This window comes from Melanostigma gelatinosum, assembly GCF_949748355.1.
Source record: "Melanostigma gelatinosum genome assembly, chromosome: 3".
NCBI classification, from domain to species: Eukaryota; Metazoa; Chordata; class Actinopteri; order Perciformes; family Zoarcidae; genus Melanostigma; species Melanostigma gelatinosum.
Window position 1 is genome coordinate 19,926,490 of NC_136636.1, and position 18,378 is coordinate 19,944,867.

Here is an 18,378-nt window from a genome sequence, read left to right on the forward strand (position 1 = left end):
CCCCTTAACTAGCCAACAGTGTCTGGTCAAACAAAAGACGAGTAAAAGACGAGTGGGCCCTACCCTTTCTCTTTAGCCCGTATTGCCAGTGACCAAAATGGAAAATCATTCATTAAAAAACATCACAAGCACATGAACCTGGCTAACTTTAGAAATACATCAACTAATTGATGGCCGCCGAACTAGACACAGGTGGCCTGACTCGGCCTGATGACAGCGATTGCCGTAGGACATGAATCTGGCCATGTGAAAAGGTACCGAGGGAACCTTTTCACAACGGACAGATGTGAATGGCTTTTTTATTTTATTGATTGCAGCACTGAGATCTAAGTGAAAATTTCTTGGAAACGAAAGAGCACATATGGTCAAAAATATTAACATGTAAAAAAATGTTCAGGGTTTGAAAATCAGAACATCATACTTTCATAGCGTACTTGATATCGGCTGAGATATAAAAAGATACGGAGATAATTACACTCAACGTCTATAGATTGAATGGGGTTTAACAGTGTTTGTCTTCAGAAAAGACATGAAATCAGTGTCTGTTAATGAAAATGAAATAGAAGCCGCTGCATGAGCATGATGTATTCTAATGTTCATCATAAACAGAAGAGATATGATGAAACAGTCAGCATATAGCCAGAATATGGCTTGCTTTTTGCTGTGAAATACAAACATACTATGTATTATATATAATGTTTTAATACATAGGGTTTTAATAGATTGGGTATTTTTAGGTTGTGTGATGAAAATGCATGACATTTTGAAATGTTTGAAATGGCACACGATGAACATGTAACCAAAACACACACACACACTATTAATGCTGGTAAACAATTACTATTCTGAGAACCTGGCGGGTTGATTCAGTGGAGACACAAAGATGAGCGCAACACGCATTTTGAATGTGATATTTTGTCCAAATTAAGTTTGCATTCAGGCTCATTTAGAAGCAAATCGATCAAGAAAAAGCTAAAAAGGCATTACAGCTTTTAACCAGATGATCAGTGATCTTTAAGAAAATGTTATAACCTCCCAAACCTTGATATTTCTAGCTGGCTCCGAGGGAAGTTCCTTGAACGCATATGCGACCTTTGCAGGGCTCTGCTTCAACTTCATTGCAAAAAAAGCAGCATATAAAACGAACTCAGACATTTCTAAGTCAAATCGGCTGCCTGGCGAAACTACCAAACCGTAGCAGAGGTTCATTTGTGCTGAAAATGGAGTGTCTATTAAATTGGTGCCTCACCTTGACACACTCTGTCGAGCAGAGTAATTAAGCAAACTCTGCAGTTCAAACATGAGATTCTATCATAATGAATACTTCACTTGACACGGATAGATAAATAACGAGGGGTTAATTCTAATTTTAGACAGTTTTGTGTGCTAAAAAATACATGCACATGTGGATAGAAAGGGATTATTTTCACTGTTTGTGTGTTTCCAAGTGGGTCTGTGTATTTCTGTGTCCTCACTATAAACAATATCTCTGCTGTTGAAATGGATCCACGACATCTGGAGGTCAGGCCTTATATTCAATCTTGAGCACATTGAAAAAAAAAATCCATTAGGGTTCATCTTTCCTGCATCAGCCATTCTATTGTGGTGCTGCAGTGAGATCTGTTTTCATCAGGCAGATTCAATACGTGAGCTGGGCAATGAAAAGAGTGCAATAGAGTTGGATGAGGAGAGGAGGGGTAAGAATAGAGAGGAGGGGGAGGGCATTGTGGGTAGGAAAGCAAGAAATTGCAAAGAAGAAAGAGGTAACTCTCATTCAAAATGAGCACATACCTCCTGTTTTCTGTACCTCCTGGATTTCATTATTAGATATTTTAGAGATAATTCAGTTGAGTGAAATAAGGTTATTCTATCTCGACTAAAGGTTCAGAGCTTCTGGTTTCTAAATGCGTGCCTGTGTGATTCAAGTATGAGGACGTTTAGAAGTACTCCATTGCAGGTGCAACACATAAACATAAATAGGGCGATTATATAACAAAAAGGATTTAGAGGAGAGCAGTATTACAGCAGCAGTTGATCATAGTCAGGGGGGCTGTTAGCGAACTGTGAGACGAAACAGTGTTTCGATTTAGACCTCGAGGTGGATACAACCGTGGATTGTGGGTTGTGGATCCTCCAGGCCGATTTTCACTCACATGCAAAGTGAAACGGCTCCGCGGTCTGTTACCGGATTTCAAAACGGACCAACATGGCGGCTCGTTTGGAACGTTTCTCTCATATAATGAAATTAATTCACCGAAATGTGTTTCTGAAAACATTTGAGGTGAGAAACAAGGCATGCAGTTGCTAAATCTTCGTTTCAGATTAAAAAGGCTACTTAAAAAGGTTTTTCGGGAGTTTCCAGAGGTGGCAATTACCATTCGCAGGGGTTTATGGGATGAGTAGTTCCTTCACTCTTAAAATAATAATGTGTGTCTTGTACCGTTGCCTTTTTTTCATTGTCAAACTCCTTTTTGACTCAGAATAAATTGTTTTATGGTCACGATTCATCTCGTGGTTAGTTGGCTTGGTTCCATGCTTACAAATCTTTATACGGATTTTCTGAAACAAGTGGAGTGAATGAATGGGAACTTCAGCTCTGAAACCGCAGCTGTGGACTTGACACTGCCCGCGGTCACTGTAGTGAAGGAACATGTTAGCCAGTGTGTTTCAACAGTAAAACAACAATGGAGGTCTTTGGCTACACGGACAATGCTTGTTCGTAGATCTGAATCAAGCTGGCAATTAAGAAACTGAATCGGATGATTGATCGTTGAAGTAACCTTTTATGCATAAGTGCGAAGAAAACAATTAAGTGATATCAAATCGGGTTTTTAGGAACTTGTAATTGGCATTTTTCACAAATTTCTATCATTTCACAAACCAAACCAAGACTCGACGAGATGTCAAAATATTTAGCAGATGAATCAACCCACTTGTCAGTCGGATCAATACATTGTTGGAATTGTTTTCTGTTTGCTGCTTAATGCTCTCAACGTCACATAGAAAACCTTGAAGTTGAAATCATTCATATCAGGAGTTGAGAGAAGCTAACTTTCCTGTCCAACCAGGTGGTTTTAGGGGGTTTCTTTCTCTGCTGACAGACCTGAAAAACAAAATTGAATGCACTTTCCTAATTGTGTAAAGAAGCCATTTTCAATTCATATTTTTTTTCTTTTTTCTGCTGCTTATTGTGTTGCGGTCTGAAGCCCCTCCTGGCCAAACCTGATATCTTTCAGAGAGCTCTTTTCTCTGATGCTCTGATGCACTTGGCAGAGCCTCTCTCTCTGTTAATGCCCCCACTGTCATACCATCTACAAGTTCCAAAACACATTAGACATTTAATAGCCATGCTCAGGTTGCATTGATCTTATCAATACAGCCCAGAAAGATGCACATCTCTGCTGCTGCCAGTGAATAATGTCTGGACTCGCAAGTGAAATGGCCTTGTTGTTGTTGTCTACTATGTCTTTATTTACATCAAAACGTGCCGAAAGCAAAACCATTTTATCATTGGCTTTGATATTAGATTCACACCTGTGCTATGACAACGACATCTGCAATCTAGTTGGGCAGAAAAACTCCACATTCAATTATGGTACATTTAAAACGCGGCCTTACATCCGTATGACATGCATGCCTGCGACTGGAATAAATTATCTTTGAAGGTTTTTTCATGTTCCTCAATGATGCATGCAATATTAGCCATCATCAAACTGGCTCGAGTGTGATGTTTTGAATATGTAACAGACGCTGAATGTATAATCAGCCGGAGGATGTTATGCGTGACGGCTATGTATTAGCAGAAACAGCTACATATATGCAGCCTTAGTCTCCATCAAACTCCCAGGTATTATCTCATTTCTTATTTTCCAGAATACAAGACGTGAATCCACCTGAATGAGGGTCAGCTCATTTGAAATGAGGGTGGTCTTCCCGCTGTATTCATATTCAAATTCATACTCTTAATTTCTTTTGTTACCAACATTTAAATGTAAGAATTTCCTCCCAAGCTCTTTATCTGCAGTTGTTGAGGTTAATTATCAAGTGTTAATCCCACCCTGATTGTCATGTTAAGTTGGGTGAATGCCTGGGTTTTCTTTTCTCTCTTTATTTTCTTTTACTCGCGAGGCATTCAGTGCTCCTGGCAGGTGCTCGCTCTCCAAGACTGCGTGAATGAAATATGAGCTGCAATGTCAACTGAACTTGTCACAGACAAGCTGGGATGAATTAATGATAAGAGAGCAGAGGTGTTTTTTAATGTGTTCTCTCTCTGATGGAGGGTCTCAGCAAATGTATTATCGCATACTGTACACCTGCTGGTTTTTGTATAAACATGAAACAGGGAAAAAAGGTGGATTAGAGACGAGGTGATGCATTTATAGAGGAAATCTTGGTCGACTAATTCTAACTCTGAAAAAAGCGATTTGTACGTCACCTTGACTGTTATCAAGTGACTTTACAGAAAGACTGTAATTAAATGTGTTTAGACTTTTTCCAATATGGACTTTAAATTTGTTTTACCTTTTCCTTTAAAGACTTCCTGCTCTTTGAGGCTTTGCCTTATTCTATACTTTTCATTCAGATGAAGAAAACCTATTTCTCCTTTGAAAGACCTTCATTTTCACTCATTTTTTTAAAGGGATTAGAGCGTCTGCGGAAAATGATGGAATGTCTGTCGCTTTCCACCACAGTTCAACAAGCCCAGTGATAGAACGGGACTCGTATTAGTTATTCCACTGTTGATCCGGGCATAGATGATTTTGAATGATCAATGTCCTCAGCGCAACAAAAATAGCACTTGCTTGTTTGATGGCCTCTTGAAATCTGCTGGGGGGAAAAAAAATCGTGCTGTTCTTTAAACGGTCCCCCCCCCCCCCCCCCCTTTTTTGTGATTATTTATTTTCAAATTGTCCCTAAGGCTAATGTTCCATTTGGCATTTCACACCTCCCTCTCCCATAAATGAACCATCACAGCCATAAATCACTGGACAAACAGAGACTTGTGCAAACCCTGAAAGGTTCAGAGATTTATGTAACACATTCATGTTTTCCACTTCCTCATTTTAGTACTCCACTGGTAAAGCCGAGCTAATAAAAGGTCCTATTAATATTTCCTGTTGCTTAGCAACGGCAGGCAGCAAGTAATAGCATTCTGTGGAAAAATAGATGACCGATAAGGAAAAATTCAATTCTTTTCTCATCTCCTGGGAGAAAGTGCCTTATTTCTCTGGCAATGTGATATGAAACTGTAGTTGTATATTAAGAAATATCTTAAAAAGAAATATAGGTTATTTTCCAATTTCATCATTTTGGGAGGGATTTTTTATTGCAACAGCAGCTCGTCTATTTTCTCCACCCTGAGAAAGTCAATTAACCTATCGGATTAAGCTAATCAGAGGATAAGGTGCCGACTTAATGCCTTTATTTGTAATCGGACATTCTACAGAGATGGTGTTAAGTTACACACAGAACAAACTTTAAAAGGATCAGTTATATGAGATGAATTGTATAATTTAATAAACCTGTTTTGTAGAAGCACAGGCCAGCATGGAGTGCTACGCAAAATCCCTTTTAATAACGCTGCCTATCGGTGTGATCACAGGTAATGGATTAGGATCTCCATGGTGACAATTTTCAATTTAGATAATTCCTCACATCGTATTTCAAAAACAACTGAGTAAAAGATGCGTTATCGCACGCATGTTGTTGCCACCGTCCTCATCCGTACTGTAGATGGGATCAACAGTGGCATTCAAGCAAAGAAAAGAAGCTCAAGAAACAAAGGCAGATTCAGCTGCAAGAGATAGCCGGTGTTATGAAGCAGATACATAGATAAGGGATTTCATATTACACTTAGCCACGGGCCCCTGCTGAGATTTATCATGCCATGAAATCGTGTCCATATTGCTACCGTGCCCTATCTCAACCATCCATCAGCTCATTCGGCTTTCACCACCAGGAATATGCTGCCCTGGTGGCGGCGGAGAGCCGTCCCATGTCATCTCACTCAGGGACGTCTCCCCTGCTGTGTCACCAGCCACCAGTTCAGCACAACACTGCCACTCTGTCTGCTAATGTGCCACACGAGTGTCTCGAGCCAGGCTTATTAAAACACTCTGTGTATTCATGTGACACAGTTCGTAGTGTGCTGCGGTACTGTAATCCGGCAACAAGAGGCAAAAGCTATACAGGCAGATTTCATGGGTGGCGTTCGCTCTTGATGGTGCCATGTTGGAAACTTTTCTCGAATATTATTAGATAATTGTCACAGTTTACGTTTGATATCAGAATAGAAAGAAATGCAGGACACAAAATGACCTTCAGTATATCTTTGCTGCATCTTAATTGTTCTATGTCTGTTTTGATTGTTAAAAAACAGGTGAACATTGACAACATAATAATAATAATCAAAAAATATGCTTGTAAATCAGATATTTAAAATACAAAAATTGCAGTTTAACTATTTTGTGTTAATTTCCCTCACTTAGCAGCAAACAAGTGGTTCATAGAAAGTACAACATTTGGATGGGGGCATTTAATCTAGGTATGAAAACCTGTTTAAAGTGATTCTTTTATAAAATAGGTGCTTTTTGTTTCCTGTACCAAAATAAGCACCAGAAGTACAGTACGGTACCATATCAATAGCAACGACTTCATGTGTTTGGTAATCCGCTGTCTGTAGCAGTTAATACAGTCCAAAGCAGGAGAATAAGGTGAAGATAGCTTCTGTCAGAAATGTGTGAAATTTCTCTGTGAGAGGATTTCGCACATGCAAATCACCTCACCGTGACCTGCACCATGCAGTACTGTATGCACCCACTTTTCATTTGTGTGCTCTTTCTTGTTTTTGTGTTCATTATTTCTGCATCTACATTCATTTTTTTGTTGGTGTGTGAGCGCTGGCACGCACACTCACACAAACACACAAAGTGTGTTTGACACGGCAGCCAGGAGTCTCATTAGTGGCAGCAGAGGAGCCTTGCCTTCTGCTGTCAAGAGTGTGTGTCCCTCCCGCTCCTCACAACCGTCTCCTACATGTCATGTCAGGCAAGCCTCTGATTCTCTGACGCCGTGCTTTGTGAGGTGAGCTCGGAGACACGCCCGGGCTGAGAGCGAGCGAGACCGGGGGAGAAAGAGACAGTGAGAGGGAACAAGAGAGAGAGAGAGAATAAAGACTGAGGAACAAGAGAGAGAACTGGTGGGGGGGGAGAGAGAGAGAGAAAATAAAAGCAAAGGAGGTTCTGACATTAGCAGTAATGAGGAACATGGAGGATGGCGCCGAGGGGTACATCCTGACATTACTATCTGCAAATCAACCACTGCCTTGTTGCTGTTACAGATTCACTCTGAGAGGCGTTCAGGGGGGCTCGGTACTTTTCAAACCAACAGTCAATCACGAACAGGGACGTCAGCTTCTTTGTTCAAACGCCTCCAGCTCTACTTTTAGATTTAGTCATTAATAATAATAATAATGATAATAATAGCCACAGGGCATTAAGTACTTTTTACAAAAAGGGAAATAAAATACCAACATATGTTGTGTTCAACATCATAAAAGTTGACCTTTTTACTACCTTTGTTTTTTTATTTTTATTGGAGCTTTTATTTGTATGGCACAAACTTAAAAGTAATTCCTAGGTATTTTATGATAATATCAAACGTGTTGGCATGGACTCCGTTTGGCTTTGGGATATATAATCGCAAATCCATTCCAACAGTGTGGCTGCTAAAGACGCTCTTGCTTTTTCTCTCTTTTCAAGTTTGTGTCGAAACACAAATAATTATTTCCTTACGCTGCTAGTTTGTGAGGTATTGCTGTTTTTCTGCCAGATTAATAACATGATCACAGTTCAGCGCAGGAGGTGCAAGAGCAAGTATTTCACATTTTTCCTCCCGACTAACATGTAATTGGAACGATTGAAAGTGACCTTATAGTGTCTTGTTTTGCCAACATGGAGTCACTGCCAAGCTGTGAAACAAAATTAGGTTTTAATAGCGCGTTGCTAAATGCAGTTGGCTGGTAGTACACCTGGATCACAGCATCATATCACAGCCGAATCAAAGTCTCCTTGTCTTATTGAATGATATTTTATAAGTAATCTTAAATCCGTTTAAAAATCCGTCCAATTAATCTTCGAACTAATTTATAAAACACTTGTGTTTCTTCTTCTTAAACATCCCGGCATCTGCTGCCCATCACATCTCCTTACTTAGCATCTGTCTGATGTCACGAGAAGGCAGAAGGAGCGTTTTGTCTTTGCTTTCATACTTAAGTAGCGTATGATTCATAAATCCACTCTCTCATTAATTCTCCTCAGCTTGGGTAAATGACCCTCCTGGGTATATATAAGCTTGATAAACCGAAGACATGGATGAAGGGAGAGAAGAAGAAGAAGAAGAGAGAGGGAGAGAGTGAGGAGGGGTGAGGGGCTCGAAGGCTCTTTGAGGAACAGAGTTGTTCGTGCTTTGCCCTCGGGGTGAATGAGAAGTAGCTTTGAGGCCCAGGGTTGGCTCCCCACCTAAAGGCGTGTTTACCGCCGTGTTGCGCGGCGGCTGTGCTTTTGAAGGATCAGTCTTGAACGCGCCTCTAATTAAAGCTGTCATGGCTGGGTGCCTGCAGGGATAATGTTCTATTATTATAGTCATTTGTTTCAATTAAACGCCGGCTGATTTTACAATAGCAGCCGTGAACCTGTGTGAGTGAGCCATCACTCTGAACAAGATGGCTCCAGTCAAGCAGGCAGTGGGGAGAGGAAAAGTCTCGGGACTCTCGTGAGCATTGATCACTGTGTGTTCAAACAGGGCGGGACGGGACACAGAGGGTCTGAGGGTGTGATTAAAGCAGACCAGCAGGTGATGTCACTTTAAAATCCAAATACTGAAAGATAAAAAATGCTTAATCATTCGCAAGTACATTTCACCTTTCATTTACATTTGAAAGTTAGTGAACTAAAAGTGAATAAAACCTGCACTTGATTAAAAACCGACACGCTTAAGAGTGATTTACTCATTTTTAGATGATGCTAAAAGTTGAAGCACAACGTTTATTGATTCTTTAGCATCAAGAGACCGGTTTATTATGATGCCGGGGCATTAAAACCTCGCATAGCAATCACCCTGCTAATTTAAATGGTGAAACAGATGCCACGTATAATCATCATAAGGACGGAGCAAGGTGAGCTGCTTCAAGTCTCCTCTTTCTCCTTGTAGCTATATGGAGCTCTCCTCTCCCCTTTTCTCATCTCTGTGCCGGTGGTCAAATCCCCTTAGCTAAATCAAATGGTGCAGGCAATTGGAGCGGCCGTGAAAACCATTTCAAAGGTAGGGTCAGCAGGAGCAGGAGAACAATGGCTTTGTGATATTCCATCTCACACACAATGTGCTACACATAATTGGAAAGCCTTTGTTATTTGACTCCCATTTGACTATGATGTACAAGATGTGAATACAAACACGACAGGTGTAACGATGGCAGAGGAGCATGCTCACACTGAGTTTCCTGGCTTTACATCACAGTTTAAGTCTGCCTGGCTGCTCGTCACCCAAAAGCAATATCTAACTGTCCTCTCGCTAACTTCGGAGATGGATTTTAGTACTTAAGTCGTGTTTTTTGTGTCTTTTTCCTCCGTTATGTCTTTTTGCTCTCTTTCTCTCTTCCAGCATCATATTTCCTTTCCTCCTACATTTCCTTCTCTCCACTCAGATCTCCTGGGGCTTTACAACAAACAACTAAATTGCTGGAGGTTAAGCACAGCTACAATACCCAAGAGAACTTAGAATCCAGCTTTATAAGTAATCTAAATATAGATTAATATAGATTCAGGGCACCCCATTGCTCAAGTTGGCAGTTATTGGTAATTGTACCAGAAAATACAGCAGTTCAGAAAAAAACGATGAGCAAAGTATTCAACGAGTCAGCTCCTTCAGCATAGGATAAGAGTAATTGTAATGCTATCTTTCTCAACCTGTAACCAGCTATCGGGTTTGCCACACTCAAAAAACACAGAACATCATGACATAATTGTCACGCTTGGCCACAGACCAAGTCATATATCCAGGAAAGAAATCTCTATTATTGCTGTCTATGAGGAGAGTCCATGAGGAGGCCATGCACTAAAAGCAGAGTGCACAGTGACCAACCAAGTCCTGTTACTCACTCCCCCTCCACCCCTCTCCCTCCCATTTGGATGATACCATTAGGAATTAGCATACAGTACCTATGGCAACCGGCAACCTTTGTCAGATTCTTTCATAATATTTGAACAACCGTCTGCTGCTGGCTTTATTTAGCTCAGGCTTGATGGCGCTATGTGATAACTTCTTGCTCTTTCCATCTCACACAGGTGAAAGAACCAACTAAAAACACCCGGAGACATTTTAAAAAAGCGACATATGAGTAACTGTTTTGAGTAATGAGCGCCGGTCCTTTAGGTGTCAGCTGCTTTAAGTAACTGTAATAAGGTCGCATACACTTCCATACTTAGGAATCAGTGTCTCTGTGATCCCGTTGATATGTCTTTGCTTCTAAATTAGCCGTAGTATCAGTTTGATTGGACTTCCACTGATGTGCAATACTGAATTTGCTTCTGTGTTTTCTGGTGACTTGCTGCTTCATTAGTTAGGACAGAGCACTCAGCTCTAATGGAAATCCAGTCAATGCTCTGAGGATAAGGAGTGGCAGATGAAAGTGCGCCGGATTCAAAATAAAATCAAGAAATACAGTGAATTATTTATATTTTTGCTGAAAATGAATGTAATGCGACGCATTTCTTCCACAAGAATAAGGTGAATTGGTATGTAACGTACTGTCACAACTTCAGAAAACAAAGTGTCACAAATCAATCAGTTTAAAAATGGGAATTTAAAAATAGATTCATGTACATCTGATAGAGCGTGAGTGACCCTTTTCTGTTTCTACTCTGACGAGGCCGACGGTGCCTTCCCCCGGTGAACTCTCTGCGTGTCTCCTTCTTGTTTATATTAAACATGGTGTGGCTCAGATTAAAGGGTGACAATTTTGCCTGGAGGCTGTTGCTATGGAAATGCGTCTGCTACAGCTATGATAGGCCATTCATGTTTGATTAATTGGTTTTTCAATGCTTCTTGGTTTGTGAGGACCCTTAAAGAGCAAGTCCATGGCAAATGGAAAATTAATGGATTTCTATTTCCTCCGCTTTCCCCTTTCTTCCTCTTTTCTCCCCCAGCCTGTCTCGCTACTTATTTTGCTGAAGCTGTTTCCTCATGTTTTAAGAAGTGTAGTGATGGTGTTTAGAATTATGATTGGAAGTTGGAGATTGCCATGGATGGGGGGAGGTTGGAGCTCGGTTATTTGAAATGCAAAAAGGAATGTCTTTGTTCATGGCTGGCTTTTGTGTGCAGCTGCTGAGGCAAACACAGAATCTAATGTCGTGTGAATATTATGAGTTTTCAAAGCAGGCCAGAGTCTCGTACAACATTACTTTGTTGTGCATTTGTATTCTCGCAATCTACTGGGACCAATTATGATTCGAGAGCCGAGCCTTCATCTTTGAACCTCTACTCGTGTTTATCAGGACCTCATATGCACGGGCCTTTTCAATTTGATCTTTTTAGCACTTCACTAATGTGTAATGTATTATTTAACTCGTAAATATTTAAAAGAGCTACCAAATGCTCGTTCATCACTTTCTGATCTGTAAATTGCCAAACATTCCCATTCATGCCGACATTAAAAGCATCCTTTGGTTGCGTGCTCATGTTCTGTCCTGATGAATCTTGAAGAAAAGCTTTTCATGTCGTTATTATTGAAGATCTTTTAAGATGGCTAAGAGCAGAACTTTGTGAGTGTCTGATTCTGTGATCGCTCTGAAGGGTGTTCTCCACATGGGGGTCATTCTACAGCAGCGAGCACCGTTTTTGTTTCTATTCGTGGGCCCCAAGTGTTGAGAAAGGTGTTGTTAAACATGGCAGTAAATCATATTTTTCTCTTTCATAACACACAGTGAGCATAATACATCTGCAGGGGGTTGATAGGGTTGTTATCAATGCCATTGACGCAATGATTGCTGAGCAAGGTAATGAGGTTTCTGGCTTCTTAATACTTCATTTTCAGAAGCAGGAACTGAAGTCTTCCACCAAACACCGACCAGGTCACTGTGTCTTAAGGACCCCGGTGGGCCTGCACTTATTGGACTTCCTAGTGATTGCCTAGATGTAAAAATAAGTCAATATGAAATTACTGATTGTACCTTTGATTGTTCGTGAGAGGTCCTATATCATTTTGAGTGTTGAATGCAACATTTGGCTTGAGGTACCGTTCCATCTCTTGTAGGCGTGGAAAACACTGACTTCAATTGAATGGTGGAAAAAAACGTCTCTATTAGATTGTTACGTCGTGATTTCCATCGATAAACCTGCAATAACTGATTTGTTTTGGCTACTTATACAGCAGAACACAACACTGACATACTATCACCTTCAATAATGAGCTTGTTAGCAAACAGTTGCTCATCTTTCACATATTAGCAATATTAGCATTCATTTTTAGAAGCTTATCTCTGACCGTCTGATGAATTTAAATCTCATATTCACTCTCATTTTAGCTCCTTTTTTTGGTCTCCGCCAACTCCTGGGAAAAGTATCTGGGTCTTTAGCTGATAAATGCTCCACTATGTTCACCAGCTAGTTGCTAACTGGCTACTATTTGGTGTTAAGCAGGTAGTGTACAGTAAACCTTTGCCTTCTGTGGACTGTGAGAGTCTCACACTATGAAAGCACGAAGAATTAACCAAAATAGTAAAATTCTTAGTCAGAGAAAAACAAATAGAGTTTAAAGGACTTTAAAACACTTGTACAGCTGAGGGGAGTCTCTGTAGCTTCAACTCTACAAGCTGTCATGTGATCTACATACAAATACTGCTTATAGTAGCTGCTCTCAATAGTTGTCTCTTCTTCTAGTTTGTGTTTTGACAATGATTTTTAAATAATTTTTACTTCAAAAATGGCATCTCTAAAAGGGTATGTTTGGGTCACATTGATTGACAGCTGTCTTCACCCATCACAGCGAGCCCGATTGACTGCTGCTCTCATCAGATTCCATCCAGCTCCAACTCACTGGAAATTTAGATTTTCTGGCTCCCTACTTTTAATAGGTATACGTACCAACAGTGAACGAGAAGAGTCTGAGAGATTTCATGTTCTTAGTTTTTTAGGGGGATATTTAGCTTATTAACCGCCTTGCTCCCAATATTCTAATGTGCCCCCCTGTATAAAGGTCAGTTGTGCCAAAAAGCAATCAATAAAATTGGCCACAGACCTGCAAGTGGGAAAATAGTGCCTGTTACTGTTGCAAATGAAAAGAGAAGCTTTCTGACCACCAGCCTCAGTTTAACAATGAGACCTTTTTTGTCTGTCTAGCTTTTTTCTTTTGCGTCCCTCATTACAACACATCTAAAAAGTAGTTTTTGGTCTTACTTTAGATTTTCTCCAACAATTATTTTTCTCAAATTTGAAAATGTCATCTCCACTCCTCCAAGTCTTTGCATATTTGGCTAATTGGCAAACTTTTATTACTTTGAGTAGAGGAGGAGATGGTAAAGCTGGTGTTCTTCTCTCACCCCAGATGCAGGAGATGGCTTTGCACCACCACCAACAGCAACACCATCACCAGCACCCAGATGGCTCTCATTATGACCCCGCCCGTAACCACCCCCTGATAAACCGCTCACCTCCGATACTCCCCAACCCCATGAGTGCACTGACCCAGCTAAACCCTCAGGTCAGCAGGAGTGCACTGCCTCATGGTTCCCCTTCACCTCCGGGAAGTAAATCGGCCACACCCTCCCCCTCAAGCTCCAATCAGGAGGAGGAGACTGATCCTCATTCGAAGGTACTGATGTAGTGACGCTTGACTGGCTTGTAGTAGTGCAGTAGGAGGCGAGGGGCTTGGCAGTGCTTCTCAGAGATGGTTTGCATGCAGAGTGTTGAGCCTAAACGGGAATTCAGGGGTGCTTTTGCTTTTTATTGGGTTGGGTAGAAATCTGGCATGGTTGCAAAATGTTGCCGCTGAGAGGAACTGAAGCCATTTTTTCTGTATGTCGGTAATGGTGTGGTGGAGTGTGGTGTCACATTTGAAAAGAAAATTGACTTGAAATATTGACTTCTTGATTGAATGTTGTCAGTCATATCTTATTTGGTCAATGGAGTTACATACAATCTGGTTTGAAAACTACTACTCTTTCATTTCAATCACTCATTCGTTGAAATAAGAAGAGAAGGACACTTGTTTCGATTTGTTTGATTTATGTAAATCGGCTTTCATAAATTGCCCACCGACCAATGCCTCTGTGGAATTGCTTCGTTTCTATCAGGGGAATGTGAATGAGTGTATAATTGAATGGGCCATATCCACAGTGTTTCAGATTCATCGGTGTATTTAAATGCTAGCTTTTTCGTTCGAAAAAAATAAAAACATATCCCTGCATATACATCTGTGCTGTGCCTCTCACTGTTTGTGTGAATAAAAAGGATGACTATCACTCCTATCAATAAGGAATTCCATTTGCTCTCTCCAGTTCACTCTGAGACCACTTCAAAGCCGGAGCATTTACAGCAGGCAGTTTAAAATTCCTTTCACCCCCATAGCATGAAAAGTCAGAATTTATGACTTGCTCAACAACTGAAAAATAACGAACAGATGTTATTTTTGACGAAGTAAGGCAGAAAATAACCGTCAATCAGTGTCGGTGTCAAAGTGTTACTGTCAGCGTTGCTGCAATGTTCAAACGCTGACTAACTGTCTAACAGAGAGCTTGAGTTATGCATTTAACGAGGTTTACATGCTTCACTTGGACCCAATGTTACAAGCATTCATCAGAGATGCAATTATTCACTCCAGTTGAATTGGTAGCCCTCGTTTCTGCAGTGTCAATAAGTCGTTTTGTTTTTTGTGTGCTTCTGATGGTCTTCCAGATCACGGGCGAGAAGCGGCCGTCTTCAGAGATGATGAAGCCCAAGCCCAAACCCCAAAAAAAGAAGAAGAAGAAGGATCCCAATGAGCCCACAAAGCCCGTGTCAGCTTATGCCTTGTTCTTCAGAGACACCCAGGCAGCCATTAAAGGACAGAATCCCAACGCCACCTTTGGAGACGTATCCAAGATAGTGGCCTCCATGTGGGACGGATTGGGAGAGGAGCAGAAACAGGTAGATTGATATTGTGTACATGTACACTCAGATTACGGGAAGTTGACTGTTGATTGATCTTTGTACTTCAAGCAGGACTGTTTAACGTATGAAAGAAGGGTTTGGCAACGTGTGCTCAGCTTAACAAAACGCTGTGAATACAACACTGATATTACATTACATTTCATGACCTAATTATCATCTTTTAAGTTGAAATAGGGAACTTGGCAGCAAATGTATCCAGAAAATTACTGAGCAAGATTAACGTTCATTTGGAGTTGTGTATTTGGCCACCTGGCCAATACAAGCCCAACATTCATTGTCCTCTTATCTCTGTTTTTGGACTCTACCAACTCCTCAAGGGAAATATTTAGCTGCTCCGCTACATTCACCAGCTAGTTGCTAACTTTGTCTGAAGATAGAAAACAGTGGGTTTTTAGAACAACTGCCTGCTGCAGCTGAAAACAACGCTGTGAGTCCAGCCTCGTTGTGGGGCCCATTCACATGGAAGGAGGAAATAACTCTGGATTTGGCTAATAGTGTATTTTGCTAATAGTGCATTTTGCTAACAGTGCATTTTACAACTTTGAGGTCCGACCGAATTAAATAAGGGCTTCAGGACTTTATATGGGGAAGTTGATTCACCTCAAAAATGATCTGTTGATTTAGAGACGTTTCTTCCCAATGCAAGTCTTTGGGGAAAAGGCTTTTTTGGCCCCATGGCATCACGTGACGAACCCGGAAGTTGTAATTCCACCGTTTGGCCACTATTTCAAATTTGCTTTAAAGCCTAGCACTCTTTCAGGGAGCTTGCTGTAAGAGGAAAAAGAGTGAACCAAAACAGGAACACCACAACGTGGAGCCCTGACACGCTGTAAAGCGTCGTAGAGCTTCATAGAGGAGGGGAACTGCGAAGTACTCTGTGACTGCATCCCTAAGACTTACCCATTGTATCATGTGATCTGTAGTTAATGACACGTTTTGCCAGTCAAATGTAAGTTACTAGCATGAAATTAGTGTAAACCCGCTCCACTACCAAATGTTTAGGTTGTGGTCATGCAACTTCACAGGTCAGGTTCACCACGAGCACTGTGAACTCCGCAGAGAATCCACAGTTTGTTGAGTCTCGCTGTAGTAACACACAGGGCAAACTGATCTATGTATCTGTCATGCGGCAACAAACATTTAACGACATGGCTTGCAGCTCTGGTATTGCTTGTCACAATATTATGTCCTTCTGACTAGTTAATATGGCTACCTGGCAGGTAGCCAGTTAGAAAGTTGTAACAGAAAGTGCAGTCCTGTTAAATGGTTTGTACAAGCATTGGAGCGTCCTTCATATAACATGATCTAGCGCATACATTTTACCCAGAAAACATGGGTATGATCACGCTATCGATGTCAAAAGTGTATTACCAGGCTTATTTGTTCATTGTATGCTAAAACGGGATAATAATATGTATTTAAGAAGAAAAAGAACGATGATGCAGTACCTGAAAATTAAGATTTTCTTTTAAAATGAGATAGTTGTCCTGAACTCTCTATAATGACAACAAGAAGTTGGTTATTATGCAGCGATAATCATATATTGAAAGAAGTGAACAGTGTGTTGCCATCAGCAGTGTAGACATATTTCCCTGAACATTTTTCAAGAGTCTATTTTATTTTATGACCTGACGTGTGCAAATGGAACTGCATTAACGTTTACTGCACTTTAGAGCATTTCCACCCGGCGCATTTTCTATTTCATTTTAGCATTTCTAAACCAACAGACAGACTCAAAGAAATAGACCAGATGTGTTTTTTTGGTAACAAATGATGGTTGTGAAATGAATGGAAAACGAGACAGTCTGATGACCATGCGCAGGCTCATATTTTTAGAATATCCAGTCAGGGCGCAGCCTATTGGGTGTCAAATAAAAGCACCTGTCTCCATGACAAAGTGCAGCCCATTCTCCCCAGCCCCAGCCACCGTCGACGAGACCCCCATCTAGCATGCATGTGTGTTTTTCTCCCACCAAACCTACCTCATATGCTGGACTTTGGAGGCCGTCTGTCCCTTTTATTTGCAGTTAATTTTTGCCGCCTTCACCGGGGCTCTTCACCATGAATCTTCATTTCGCCGCTGACACCCTTGAATGTGAATTCCTCATTTCCTGTCCTTTTATTTATATCTGTTGCCTGGTGATTTGATCATGCTGCGAATACAAGATTAGCAATTGCCTTGTCCTTGGTTTTGCCTCAAGGACATCTGCTCCTGAAATGTTATTGTTTGTGCGTCTTAACCCTTTGTGTCCTGGCTTCCTTTCCACCTTAGAGTTTGCACTGTAGATGCAATGCTCTCTCTCTCTGCGTCAGAGTCTCTCTCTCTCTCTCTCTCTCTCTCTCTCTCTCTCTCTCTCTCTCTCTCTCTCTCTGCGTCAGAGTCTCTCTCTCTCTCTCTCTCTCTCTCTCTCTCTCTCTCTCTCTCTCTGCGTCAGAGTCTCTCTCTCTCTCTCTCTCTCTCTCTCTCTCTCTCTCTCTCTCTCTCTCTCTCTCTCTCTCTCTCCTAAATGCATTTGTCCTTCTCAGTATTACCTGGGAACAGAGATGAAACTAACAAAAGGGCAGTTCCACCATTTAAAAACATCCATTTAGTGTGCCATTCCGCCGCTCATTTTTTTTCATTTGTTTGTGCATTTATGTGTTTAATCAAACGTGTCACCTCGCAAGACACATAATTAACGCGAGGTAATGATGTCATTATGGAATGAAATGTAGGACCCTGTCTGGGCAATAACACTGTGATTGCTCTAATTATTCTCTGTGACTAACACTGTCACTTATTCCTGCACAACAAATGCATCAACTTGATGAACTTGATAACCGTGTACTTTACAGAGTGTAACCATGTTAATAGTCATTAAAGATATTAAAATGTCTGTCTTCGGTCTGACCAACACATTAAAGCATGCAGTAGCCACACCTGCTGACCAGTAATGTTCAGGTGAAACACATCGAGGAGGAAAAGTCTTCGTGCCAGGGTCTCATACCTAAAACATTTTCTATTTCTGCCTGCTCTGGGCCTGTTGATGTATGTGCTGTTGTGTCTTTTCTCTTCGTTCTTTTTCCAACATCGGCTGTCACGTCATCTCTATAGGACCGATGAGGTGTGTTCTATAATGTCACAGTCAGACCCTCTGGAGCCATGCAAGAGCACAAGAATGTAAACACAAGCCT

General features: G+C 41.1%; 1 protein-coding gene across 1 annotated transcript in view; it reads left to right on the forward strand.

Annotated features, from left to right (window-relative positions):
- tox2 (TOX high mobility group box family member 2) overlaps nucleotides 1-18,378 on the forward strand; it is an 85,131-nt gene that overhangs the window by 58,443 nt on the left and 8,310 nt on the right. The window contains exons 5-6 of the mRNA XM_079296325.1: nucleotides 13,601-13,867; nucleotides 14,938-15,180. Of these exons, the coding sequence (XP_079152451.1) occupies nucleotides 13,601-13,867; nucleotides 14,938-15,180 (510 nt within the window). The remainder of the gene's footprint in view (nucleotides 1-13,600; nucleotides 13,868-14,937; nucleotides 15,181-18,378) is intronic.